The 13,235-nt window shown below is 31.4% G+C and overlaps 2 protein-coding genes across 2 annotated transcripts in view; both read right to left on the bottom strand.

Annotated features, from left to right (window-relative positions):
- Nucleotides 1-253: 253 nt before the first annotated feature.
- On the bottom strand, nucleotides 254-5,297 carry LOC108725144 (membrane metallo-endopeptidase-like 1). Its single transcript, XM_018451942.1, has 18 exons — nucleotides 5,216-5,297; nucleotides 4,743-4,921; nucleotides 4,493-4,654; nucleotides 4,334-4,417; nucleotides 4,018-4,232; nucleotides 2,998-3,765; nucleotides 2,833-2,925; nucleotides 2,617-2,758; nucleotides 2,426-2,549; nucleotides 2,137-2,227; nucleotides 1,845-2,021; nucleotides 1,669-1,772; nucleotides 1,540-1,598; nucleotides 1,392-1,443; nucleotides 1,186-1,253; nucleotides 881-1,014; nucleotides 599-766; nucleotides 254-476 (listed from the first exon to the last, which is right to left on the bottom strand). Exons 1-18 carry the CDS (start codon nucleotides 5,233-5,235, stop codon nucleotides 303-305), a joined length of 2,814 nt encoding a protein of 937 aa, XP_018307444.1. The 5' UTR covers nucleotides 5,236-5,297; the 3' UTR covers nucleotides 254-302.
- A 2,443-nt stretch (nucleotides 5,298-7,740) lies between these two features.
- Nucleotides 7,741-13,235, bottom strand: part of LOC108725146 (membrane metallo-endopeptidase-like 1) — an 8,066-nt gene continuing 2,571 nt past the window's right edge. Inside the window, exons 6-18 of the mRNA XM_018451950.1 lie at nucleotides 10,613-11,512; nucleotides 10,419-10,520; nucleotides 10,154-10,295; nucleotides 9,962-10,079; nucleotides 9,748-9,844; nucleotides 9,480-9,656; nucleotides 9,296-9,405; nucleotides 9,142-9,200; nucleotides 8,940-8,991; nucleotides 8,696-8,763; nucleotides 8,411-8,547; nucleotides 8,104-8,271; nucleotides 7,741-7,994 (exon numbers count right to left, since the gene is read on the bottom strand). Coding sequence (XP_018307452.1) covers nucleotides 7,809-7,994; nucleotides 8,104-8,271; nucleotides 8,411-8,547; nucleotides 8,696-8,763; nucleotides 8,940-8,991; nucleotides 9,142-9,200; nucleotides 9,296-9,405; nucleotides 9,480-9,656; nucleotides 9,748-9,844; nucleotides 9,962-10,079; nucleotides 10,154-10,295; nucleotides 10,419-10,520; nucleotides 10,613-11,512 — 2,316 coding nt within the window. The 3' untranslated portion in view covers nucleotides 7,741-7,808. The remainder of the gene's footprint in view (nucleotides 7,995-8,103; nucleotides 8,272-8,410; nucleotides 8,548-8,695; nucleotides 8,764-8,939; nucleotides 8,992-9,141; nucleotides 9,201-9,295; nucleotides 9,406-9,479; nucleotides 9,657-9,747; nucleotides 9,845-9,961; nucleotides 10,080-10,153; nucleotides 10,296-10,418; nucleotides 10,521-10,612; nucleotides 11,513-13,235) is intronic.

Here is a 13,235-nt window from a genome sequence, read left to right as displayed (position 1 = left end):
CAACGTGATTTTAAACTCAGAGAATTTAATTGCAAAAATGATAAGTGTTTTTTTATACTATTATATATATACATTACATTCTATTCACCGATATGTCTGAATATATAATGTGATCTCTTTTTTTTACTTAAGAGATCAGATAAAGACTTCAAATCTGTGAAAAAAATGAAATAATTTCTTTACTTGCTTTATTTTAGTCATTTGATACATACCTATATATAGACAGAAAATTTTTATCAACTATTTTACATTTTTTGTGAAACACTGGCTATTTTCATTTATAATATTCATTCAGAAGTAATTTACTTCCAGATGTGACATTTTTTTTCAGGATTCATTGCACTGCCGACCGGGCAATTGTAAGCTTTAGCAAAGTCTTGCGAATTTGAAACAGTTCCTATCACTCTCAATCGTCCGATGCTATGTATGTCACGTTTAGCTTTGACAGCACTCATTGCCGGATCTTCACACCACAACTGCAAACATTACCGCAATTTCATATATTCAAGCACATGAATGTTTACTTTAAATATTATATTATTATTATTTTTATAATTTAATTATTACAGTTTTGAATATATATATCTGTGATACTTACATTGGCAAAGGATAAGAAGAAAAGTTGATCGTTAGTGAGGTTTTCCTGGCCTGGTAATACGGTATTCGGTTTTCCGCATTCCCTTTCTCTTCTTTGATATGCTCTAAACGCTGCCTCTAATCCCATTGTGTCCGCGATATTTTCTCCCACTGTTTGATTGCCGTAGTTCTGCAATTTTTAATAGTGAGTGATCAAATATTTTTAAAATGCCCGATGAGAAAAATAAGAATAATGTAAATTAGATAGTAATAAAATGCAGATGATGAAATGTAGATGACGTACCTTTATTGTATTCGACATCTCGTTGATGGCATAATTATTAAACTGTTCCACAAAACACTCTACTCTTTTGCCATATGCTTCGGCCATTGCAGATAACCATTCCACAATTTTTCCTTTCTTATTATATAAGTGGCCTAAAAGTTATTCTTTTGACTTTTTGTCATCTTTTTAAATACTTTCAAAGCGCGTATGAAATATATTTTGTAGTAAAATGATAGATATTGTATTATTGCATTAATTAAATATCATAGAATATAGTTTACTAAACTAAATTGTCCGATATAGCAAACATTTTATGACGTTACCAGAGTTGTCGAATCCGTGATTAACTTCGTGACCCATGATTGTTCCAACAATACCATAATTAATAGCTCTGGAATAAAGAGTATTTAGAAGAAAATTATTTAGAAATATTTAGAAATTATAATCCTAAATTTATTTGTATTTATGGCTTTTTATAGTTATACGCTAATCATATTATATGTATTTTTAATAAAAATTATTCACTTACTGTGGTCGACCAAAAGCAAACAATGGACTCTGGAAATCTGCTGCCGAGAGGGCTGTAATTAAAAGAAAGATTAATATCAATGACAATATGAAAAATGCAAATTGGATTTAAATTCTACTAAAAAAAAAGACGTGTCAAGGATACAAACCTACGGAATTAAGATCCGGTGAGAAAAAGGCATTTACCAATACAGGATTTATCGTCATTCTATAACATGGAATATTATATGAATTTATTTTGCATATTAATAAATAAGACTGTAATACGAATGACTTACATTTCGTCGTCTTCATCTTCCTTCAACAACTTTCGTAACTCTTTCCACTTGCTGTATCTATCATAGCTCAATGTATTTTCGTAATACGAATTGCCAATAATGAGCTTTAATGGAATAGGACAATTAAATCAAATAATCACTATACAGTGGTAATTAATAAATTTTGGGAAACTTACACCTTGATAATATCGCTTAACAATACTGTTATTTCTGTACCAATTTGGATATCCGATAAATTTCTCCATATGTACTAATTTTGCTAAAACAAAATCCTTAGTATCCTCATCCACCCAGTCTGAGTCTTTAATTTGATATTCAACTTCCTTTTGTATATCATCCATCATGTCCGATGCCTGCAATAGGAATAAGTAATTATCCAATTGATCAAACTTATTAAGTTATTCAAAAGGCTTCTCTCTCTCTCTATAGACAAAATAAGATTTTTAATAATCCACACGAAGTGCTTACAGCTGTCATGATTTCTTCAGAGAAATGCTTTCTCACATATTCGTACGCTAGCATGTCGCTCATCTCTACTTCCCTTGTGCATTTGAACGATCTGTATCAATAGTTCATTATCAGTTTAATATTATCTAAAACTATAATTCGATTTTGATTCACGCGTTAAAAGTGTTTTTTTTTTAAACTGCATCGTATGGAAAATGTAACGTAAAAAAGGACTTTTACGAGTTGATGAGCAAACGATGACGTTATTAATTATATAAAAATATTTTTAATATAAGAGCTTGCATTGCACCTTGCTGGGATTCCAAGAATCTGATCATTCTTCTCCTTTTCTTCCCATGCATTATATAATTTTCTCATTTCAATTGTAGTAGTTCTTATTATTCTGCTTAAAAAGTTCCAATGTATATAATTCACTGAAACGTATCTTATGTAAGCGCATTTATCGTTTGTTTATTATTATCACATTTTTTTTTAATTTACCGATTGTTCGACTCGATGTTTCGTCTAGCAAAGACACAAGACAACTGAAGTAATCTGGTTTACTAATTTTTATATCCATATCACCACTCACAGGCACGTGGGCTTCGTCAAATAACTCCCCAATTTTGTACAGCCAGTCAATCTACGTTGCGTTAATTATACTCATTTAATTGGAGACAATTACAGGTTAAGTTAATTAATTAGAAAACAACTTACTGCGCTGTTGGAAGTTTTGGGCATCTTTCTTTCATACCATTCCTGGAAGTCGTTAAGCGTTAATTCCTTTTCTTTCCCTCCTTCGGTAGTAATCTGAAATATATCGTTATTTGGTTTTTATGAACATATTTTTATCACTTCATTGTCCAGCAAAGTAACACTCACTTCAATTAGTTTTATGTGAAATTTGATCATGTCTTGGATATCTTTATTCAGGTGTTCCTCTGAGACTTCAACGCCTCTTACTTCAGCTATGGCGCGAGCTACTTTCGAGATGTAATTAGCATATAGTTTCATCACATCAGATTTGTCAGTCGTTTCTTCGGTGCTAATCTGCGATGTTGTCGCCTTTAAAGTTTTCTTTACTCTTTCCTTACGTGCTTGTTTCACATGATTCTTTTCAATCTTCCGCGTGCGTAATTTCTCGTGAACATTCGGTATCACCCGTCTTTTTATCCTGTCTTTCTTCATCTTATGATTCTCGTGCTTCTTAGAGTTGATGCTCTTAATTTTTCTACTATGCTCCAATTTTTTATTTTTCGCGAATTTACCAGCTTTTTTCACATTGATTCTTTTTTTCATCATTGATTTCTTGTTTTCTTCATAGTCGTCGTGTTCGTGTGTATCATTATTGTCATCATCATCCTGTTTGTTTGTATCATTATTGTCATCCTCTTCATCATCATTTTTATCGTCATTATTGTCACTATCTTTATCGCCATCATTATTATCATCATCTTCATTACCATTATTATTAGTACTATCATTTTGGTTATCGTCTTGGTCTTCGCTTCCAGGTTCTTGACTATCGTTTTGCTCGTCGCTTTGCTTCTCCTCGTCACTGAGATCCTCGTCGCTTTCGTCTCCTTCCTCTTCGCTATCGACTCCATCCCAGAGTTTGAATGAAGCCGGAGGTAAATGAGGAATAGACACCTGGCAACAAGAACTTTACATTAATAAAAATCACTGAAAAATCAAAGTAAATGTTTTAAATACAAATTTACGTCCACATGTAATGGAAAGACTAACGCAGACATAAAACGTTTATAACGATACATAATGTAATAATAGAGATTATAGAAATATCAATTTCATCGCAAGCATGTTTTTGGATTTAGAAATTTAAGAGCGTAATGTTAGTGCATAATTATAATCTTAATTGAATGCTTGTGTTGTGATAAGTACATGCACTATTTTCTGGGATTCGTTTGAACTTCGATTTTCGTTCACCCGCACGTCGTGAAAAGCATTCTTTCCTATCAAGCGCACATATTGATCATCCACTTTTTGCCAGCTATACTCCTCTTCGTTCCATTCATCAGGTTCCATTATCATCGGCCAGCCGCCTATCCTCGATAAGGTAAAGACAAGCGGTTCAAGCCCTTGACTATCCATTGCATCTGGAAGCGTTTCGTGAATTATGTCGTGGAACACAATTATATTTGAAAAATATTTGAATTTTTGAATGGTTCAATCACTCGAAAGCTACACCCATATTTACCTGTATCCATGCAGACCGCGTACCACTTCTTCGCGAGCTTTACCGCCAAAAGATCGTCTTTCTTTGGACCTTCGTCGAAAATTTCTACGAAATATGATTTAATATTTAATATTATTACACGCGAGTTTCCTGTTGAAATTCAGATAATTTGGTATTCACCTTTTATTTTCTTTATGACATTTACTTGTGCACTTACAAACATACTCCAGGACTTCATCCCTTTTGGAGTGGGATTATGCTCCGACCATTTTCCACAAGCGTACTTGTAGAAATCATCACACGGATCCATAGATTTGTCCATGCTCTCCGTTATTATTTGAGCTGGAGAAAAAAAAGATAACGATAAATAAAGATTTTAATTAGCTGTTAAATTATAATTCCAACTACAGCTGCTGCTGTTTAAGAGTACCGATTTTTTTGCATTCTTGAGATTGACATACGGTCGGCTTATTTTCGTCGTTAGTTTCATTTCGTTCCTTAGTTTCATGTTGCGTATTGTTTAAACCAAACAACCATGCTAGACGTGAAGGATATCCCTGGTTTTTCGACAATGTGACATTCTTCATTAAAAGTATGCCAAATAAGGCGCTGCAAAGCACAATGCAAAATGAAACAGTATAATATATCATATAAGAAATGATAAAAATGGTGTATATAATACATAAAGAATAATATTAATTGATATCACTATTTCAGAGAGTGAATTTAGAATTCGAAACAAGAAAAAAAATATTATATAATATTATATATACGTTTAGACTTTATTTTTCCTAAATTACAATCAATCAAAGCAGATTAATTTTCTAAAGACAAAATGAGAGAGATATAAATTTATTTTTAATTGACACTATGTTTAAAAAATGATTTTTATAAATTACTTACAGAAGAATGAACCGCCTCATTGTCGCAAAATTGTTTAAGGCTGAGATAAATTTTATATAATTGTTCTAGTCTAACGTTTTCTGTTGCAATGTGAAATTATTTGTTGCTCAGCTGACTTTTATACTATTTGCGAAAGGATCCTCCAGTACCATATCGAATTGATAGAGCCGAAGGCCGGAGATGTATCTTTTGCCTTTCTGGTTTACTTTAACAAAATAGCACCAGCGATAACCGATATCAACATTATTTCAACCTCGAGAAATATTAATTTGTAGGTTTTTTTTCTCACACAAACTTTTATTAATTCAGAAAGTAGCGCGCGACATCTAAATAATAGATTAATGCCTCTTTTCAAAAATTCGGGAATGAAATAGTAATAAATTTAAATAGTAATGAGTACTAAATGCCAATAAATGTTTAAGATTAAAAGCAGACGATAAACAAAGTGTTGGTTGACTGTTGTTTCTTTGAAAAGTCCATGACAATGTACGTAACCGCGCACAGTGGGTACGACATAATTTTAATTGAGAAATAAATTAACCAAGACTCTGACATCGTTGTATATAATAAATTTATTAGTCCAATTAGATAACAAAATTAAACTTAGACGTTTCAATCGTGATTTTTTATCTTTCTCGGTACAAATTAAATGTGAAAGATTATAAAATATATCTACTGTTAAGTGTTAACGTTATTCATTTAAAAAACATGTGTTGTCGCAATTCTAATCGCTTTAAAATGCATGAGTAACAATAATAATACGTACAAAAATAATTTTAATTGTTTCTTTTGTAAACACAACAGTCGGCCGGTTAATTCTTTAAGCTTGTTTCTTTTTGATATTCTAGGACTGAATTTCTTGAACTGTTCATCTTTTGTCTTTTTCTCTCCAATGTTGTCATAAATGATTTTACATATTTTATACATGCATACATATATATATATATATGCACCTTAATTGTTTAATAACCCGGAAAAAAATATTCCATATATAATTATATAAAATTATATAAGATTATATATAATTATATAAAACTTGACATATTTTATATACAATTATATATAATTATATATATTATATGTCCATATATATAACATTTTTTCTCGGGAAATGCAATTGTTTATTAGTTTTACAGTTATTTATTATTTATCTATTGGCTAAATTTAATTAGAAGCATAATTTTTATCATGACTAACGGAAATTTTATGTATCTATTTATAATCAGAGTATTTACAAATTATCATTTTCAGGACGTCCGTCGTTTCACGATTATTATATATATTCGCATTATGCAATTTAAACGAAACGCAAAGTAAGAACAAATTGTTTGCAAAATTGTGTTACGCACGAAAAAGATTATTACATTTTAGAATTTTTTCACGTTTATTATTGTACTCACACGAAATGTATCGCAAACAGAGCGAAGGATGCATGGAAATATAATAATAATATACACGAAAAGAAAAAAGGATAAAATTAATTTTCGAAAATCGGTATGATATTCAAAATATATATTTCGTTCCACCTGATTATATTTTAAATATGCGTTCGGAGATTAATGCTGCGTTCGGAATTGACGCTTACGCGCTGTAAGCTTTATTCTATTTTTATCATTCATATTACTCATAAAAAGAAGACATGAAGCTTACAGTGCGCGAGCGTCAATTCTGAACAACCTAAATATAGCACGATCATATGTTATTAAAAGCTTATCCTAACGCTATATTTTTCGGATTTCCGTTATATTTTTAACTCTCTGTCTGCAACGTGGGTTTTTTAAGAAACAGTCAAAATTGTTGAGATGGTTCCAAATTAACCGCGCGTGACGCGCACGCTCCCACGCCGCCGCCTATCAGCGAGAGGCCTTACTCCGATGCGTTTCCGAACGCTTGAGATATATTCGTCTCTTCCGTTCTCTCTCCCAAGTTCACCCGCGTCAAGTAGTACTCGGTTATATCTGTATTCGGATTCCTCTAAGAGATACTAAAGATATTGTACTCGTTCCAAATACATATACATTCCCAGATAGCACATGATATTAATAGAACGTATATGAATGTTCTAAGAATATTGGTACATTCATAAAATGTTCTATGAACGTTTTTAGAAGTTTGGTGCTGTATGGGTTGTCTCATACAACATAGTTCAGTTGTCGTTTAATTATCCGTCGATCCAACGGCCTTAACAAAAATTTTAACGGTTAAAGTTTTCTTCTGTATTTTGCTATATAAAAAAATAATCTGAGTTCAAAAACACTTATTAGAATACAAAGTAAAGATGTAAAATAAAAAAATTTTTTTTTCAATTTTTCACAATTAATTTAGTATGAGAAATTTGGTACTGGCATGAAAGACATCCAGTGCAGATAATATTAAAGAAAAACAGCGATACAATTGGAGGATTAATATTTGCTGATAATTAATTTTTATCCTGTAGATCGAACAATACAAATTGAGTCGAATACAATATTCAGAAATTAGAGGGTAATCAAAAGAAACGTTTTTGTATAAGTGCATTATTTTATTCATCAATACATTTGGATAATTTCTGTGGGATATTTCTAAGAAGTTTACTTTGCAAGATTCTTTAGAATCACTTCCAGATATTACACTTCTTTTTAGGATTCATCGGACTACCAACCGGGCAATTATAAGCTTTAGCGAAATCGTCCGAATTTGATACAGAACCTAAAACTCTCAATTGCATGACGCTGTGTTCATCATTCTTAGCGAGATTTATTATTTCACTTGAGGTGTAGTTATTTGCTTCGCACCATAACTGTAAATGTTTTAATATAATTGAAGCATAAAAATTATATTTCATTAATTATTATATCTTTATAGTTTTGAATTAACTGTAATTTTTCATTAATGCTCGTAACACTTACAGTGGAAAAGGATAAAAAGAATAATTGATCGTTGGTAAAATCTTCCATGCCCGGCAATGCGGCTTCCGGTGTTTTGCTCTCTTTCTCTTTACTTTGAAAAGCCTTATATATCGCCTGCAATCCCATTGTATCTGCGATATTCTCGTCTATCGTCTGCTCGCCATAATCCTATAATTTTAATCAGTAAAAAACGATCAGTAAATTTTCAATAAAATAGAGATGATTTAATCGATGACCGATAAATAAATGACCAACTAAAACTTTAGTTAAATTAAAGATAATTTAAATATACAGTGATGCAGTATACCTTTATTTTTTTATTTGTTTTTGAATCAATGGGATAATTATTAAACTGTTTTACAAAGCAATTTTCTTTTTTGTCATATGCCTGGGCCATTATCGAGAAGCAATCCAGCAAGTCACCATTTTTATCGTACATGCGTCCTAAAAATTATTTATTTATTTCTCTTTCTCATTAAATATTTTTAAAAAGTATTAAATAATCATTATATTATCACAATAATTGTAAATATTACAGTACAAAAAACAAAGTGAGGGTAGAATTTAATAATGGTGTTATTTTCCACCATACCTGTATGATCGAATCCATGATTAACCTCATGGGAAATGAGGAATCCAATAATACCAAAGTTAACAGCTCTGTAGAAAAATAATAATTGTTAAAAAACATTCCATGAAGATTTATGTAATATTTATATTATTATTAAATAAAATTATTATAGTTTTTTTAGTACACATTATGTGTGTACTAAAAAATTTAGTACACACATCGTTATGTACGTGGTGTTGAGTTTTAATTAGATTCATTCATTTACCGTGGTCGACCGTAAGCGAACCATGGGCTCTGAAAGTCCGCCGCCGTGATAGCTATCAATGAAAAAATTAACTTTTATTGTTAAGTTAATAATTACAAATGAAAATTTGATCGATTATATTAATAATTTATGAGCATGTATAGCGTACAATAATATTATTTCATTAAATAAGAAACCATGTTTAAGGTATTTTTATACGTACCTAAAGTATTTTGATAGGGTACGTAAAAGGCATTTATTGCAGTTGGATTCATCTTTGAACTGTAATAAAAATTCGTTAACTCATTCGTTAACATATAAAAATTATTTAACTCGCAAACATATTAAATAATATTATATAATAAATTGTATCTTACATTATTTCATCGATTTCATCATCATTTTCCGATAACTTCCGCAAGCTCTCCAATTTGATGTATCTGTTGTATCGAAGAGCATTCTCATAATACGATGGGCCGATAACAAGCTTTAATAGAATAATTTTACGTAAAGTAATGTATTAACAACTAGTAATATTAATAATTTTTGAAAAAATTATACCCCTTTAAGATACTCTTGCATGATCGTAGTGTTTTTGTACCAATCCGGATATCCAATAGATTTCTTCAAATGTTTTACTTTTTCTATAAAAAAATCTTTAATTTCGTCATCTAGCCAATCTGAATCTTTAATCAGTTTTTCAACTTCTTTTTTTATATCGTTGAGCATGCCCGATGCCTATGATAAAAGTGAAGAATTAACTTAGGCAAATGTAGATATTAGCACAGAGACAAGAGTGTGAATAAGAGACAAATGAAATAAAACTTACTGTTTTTATTGTTTCATCGGAGAAATATTTTCTTACAAATTCGTACGCTAGAATTTCTTTTATCTCTGCTGAATCCTTGCAAATAAGTGCTCTCAAGCTACATTTAATATAATTGAATCAGATTTTAAATTAGTAATAATTATTTATGTTACGCCCGCGCACGCAGTAAATAATTAATATAAGGAAATATTATCTATATAAAAATATATCAAACCGTATCAGAGTTTCACTTTCGTCCTTGCTAATGTTCTCCCACGCATCGTACAAGTCTTTCATTTCACTCGTGGTAGTCTTTATTATTTTGCTTATGAAGTTCCAATGTATATAATTCACTGAAATATATTTTTTTATAAGCGCATATGTGTTAATATTTTGTACTTTCATCAGAGTCATTTTCAAAACTTACCGATTGTCCGACTCGACGTTTCATCCAGTAAGGAGAGAAGTTCTTTAATGTAACTCGGCGAAATAATATCTAGAATTAAATCGTCATCCACGGACTCGTGCGCCTCATCAAACAACGCTTTGATTTTGTTGACCCAATTAATCTACAATATCATTCGTCATTGCAGTAATCATATTTATTCTACCATATTATATCTGCCATAAGAATCACAAGAATAATGCTGTAGAAAAATCGAACTAAACTAATTAATTAAGAAATCACTTACCTTGCCTTTATTTGTTTTAGGATTCTCGTTATCATACCACTCTTGAAAATCTCTGAGTGTAATTTCCATACTCGAATTGAATATTGATTCCTTTGAAGTAATCTGGAACGTTAATTATTCACATCATTAAAAGTCTTTCTTCGCGTTCGGTTCTTATAATATTCTGCAAAGTACAGTAGTGATACGATTTTTACCTGAATCAGTTTCAGTTGGAATTTGATCATATCTTGGATATCTTCAGCAAGACGTTCTTGTGAAATTTTAGTACCTTTGTTTTTGGCTATAATATGAGCTACTTTCGAAATATAATTAGCATACGATTCTAACAATGGTATCTTCTTCGTTTTTTCTGAATTCTCCTGCGGTATTGTTGCATACATTATTTCCGCATTATTTAAAATTTTTTCCGTTTTTTTCCTATGTACCTTTCTTATGTGGTTCTTTTTGCCTTTCTGAGTATGTAACTTTTTGCGACGAATAAAACGTTGCGCACGTTTACTGTCATCTTCTGTTGCCCATCTTCTTATTCTTTGTCTTTTCGTCTTGTGGCTATCATGCTTCTTAATGATCCGAGTGCCGCTCTTTCTCTGTCCAACATGACGTAATTTTTTGCTAATTCTCTTATGACCGATCTTGCTTATTTCCTTCTTGACGTCTTCATTTTGTTCGTCAGTGTCATCGTCGTCATCATCGTCATCATTATCGTTGTCGTCATCGTTGTCGTCATCATCGTCATCATTATCGTCGTCGTCATTGCCACTTCCATCATCATTGTAGTCATCGCCACTACCATCATCATCATTGTAGTCATCGCCACTGCCATCATCATCGTTGTCGTCATCATCGTTGTCGTCATCATCGTTGTCGTCATCATCGTCGTCGTCATCATCATCATTGTCATCATCTTCAATGGTTTTAGAATCATCTTTGCTTTCGCTTCCAGGCTCCTCATTACTTTGCTCGTCTTCGTTACTCGGGTCTTCATCACTTTTGCTTCCTGTTTCTTTGTTCTCTTCTTCATCCTCTTCTTTGTTATCAGATTCGATCATAGACTGCAGTTTCCTTGAGCCCAGTGGTAAGTGCGGTATGTCGATCTAGATACACGGGTTTAAAGAGAAAAATAATCGGATGATAAAAAATTGATGCAATGTTTTAAATTTACTGTAACATGCAACTAAGTAATAGTAAAAAATGTGACTGAGAAATATGATACAAATATAATACGAAGATATATGTAGGGGAGACCAGGGTCAGTAGAGAGAGAGAGAGAGGGGGGGGGAGAGGGGAGAGAGAGAGAGAGAGACTATAGGGATAAGTAAAATAATCGAGGCTACGTTACAAACAAATCGCGCGAGACACGCGTAAATGCGTCTGAGCATGCAACAGCGACTGCCGCTCAGTCTGCTGTAACATCTCATTGTCAACACATCTATGATAGAAGTTACGCTACAATTAAAAAATCGTACACCTAAGTAAATATTTTTATTCTTAATGTTTTAGTTTTACACTCGTATATAATTGTCTGAGATATTTTATTTTCATTTAGATAGTAAGTGTTCTTACTTAATAAAGTCCAATAGATTTTTTTGTTTATCTGTCTTTGTTATAATATACTGTTAATGTTTTTAAAAAAATGAACGGATAGAGGGCTAGTAGGCTAACCACAACACGGGGCTATATGACTAATTTAGTGACGATTCTGGTAGTATTCTCAAACTTCTTGGAATGAAATCTCACTCTAAAAGAGTGAAAATACAGTCAGTTTTGAAAAAGAGTGAAAATGTTTCACTTCTTGAAAAAGAGTGGCAATATTTCATTCCCTTAAAGATTTATTTCAATGGTAAATGTTATAAGTTTAGTTCCCTCGCATCCAATCTCGATAAAACTAGACTCATTCGACATGTTTTTGCACGAAACGAATGAATTTATCAAAAAGAAGCATTGTTCTGCCTTGCGAATCGAAATATTAATCGTTAAAGTTTGTTAGGAAATCTGTCATTCGTTACGCCCTGGTAAAAACGTTGATGGAGAACGATAGAAAAATCCTAGCGTTTTGAATATGAAATTTGGTTCGTAAATTCATTAATTTGAATCAGATCTTACAGGAATCTTGTACAAATCTTATAAAATCCGATAAAACACGATAGGATTCATATCCGATCAATCGTGCTCAATCCGATGCTCGCGAGGTCAACAATAGAAAATGATATAAACTTATAGAAAACCATACAAATTGGTAGAAATCCTATCGTTCTCAAACGTTCTCTATCAACTTTTTTTATCAGGGCGATCTCACTCTGTTCTATTATGGAACAAATACAGCTATGTATTTATGCAACTTCCATAAATACATAGCTATTTTCACTCTCTTTGAGATTTTACTCAAAAGAATTTAGAGAGTATTCTTTTTTATTTTAAATATACCTATAATGCAATAATTTTTGTAGCTTTAGTACATTTTAATAAAAATATGCAATAATAATTAAATTACATGTATAAGAAATTTTTCATGGATGAATATGTATAAACATACATAATATAATAAATTATATAAATTATATAAATATTTATACATGTTTATGAATAAATGTTTATCAACATTTATACATAAACATATATAAATATTTATAAAAATATATAATTATGTATGAAATATATCCATATACAGGGTGAGTCATTTTAATCTATGGACCCGAATATCTTCCAAATTACGGTATCTACAAAAAAATGGTTTAGATAAAAGTTGACCAGGACAGAGGGGGTCATTTAATTGTACCATTAGTTTTGACCTTGAGGTCAATTTTGAAGGTCATTTCA

Source organism: Mycetomoellerius zeteki, unplaced genomic scaffold (assembly GCF_001594055.1).
Source record: "Mycetomoellerius zeteki isolate Tzet28-1 unplaced genomic scaffold, Tzet1.0 scaffold327, whole genome shotgun sequence".
Lineage (NCBI taxonomy): Eukaryota > Metazoa > Arthropoda > Insecta > Hymenoptera > Formicidae > Mycetomoellerius > Mycetomoellerius zeteki.
The sequence above is the reverse complement of the archived record's forward strand: the minus strand, read 5'-3'. Positions and strand labels throughout refer to the sequence as shown.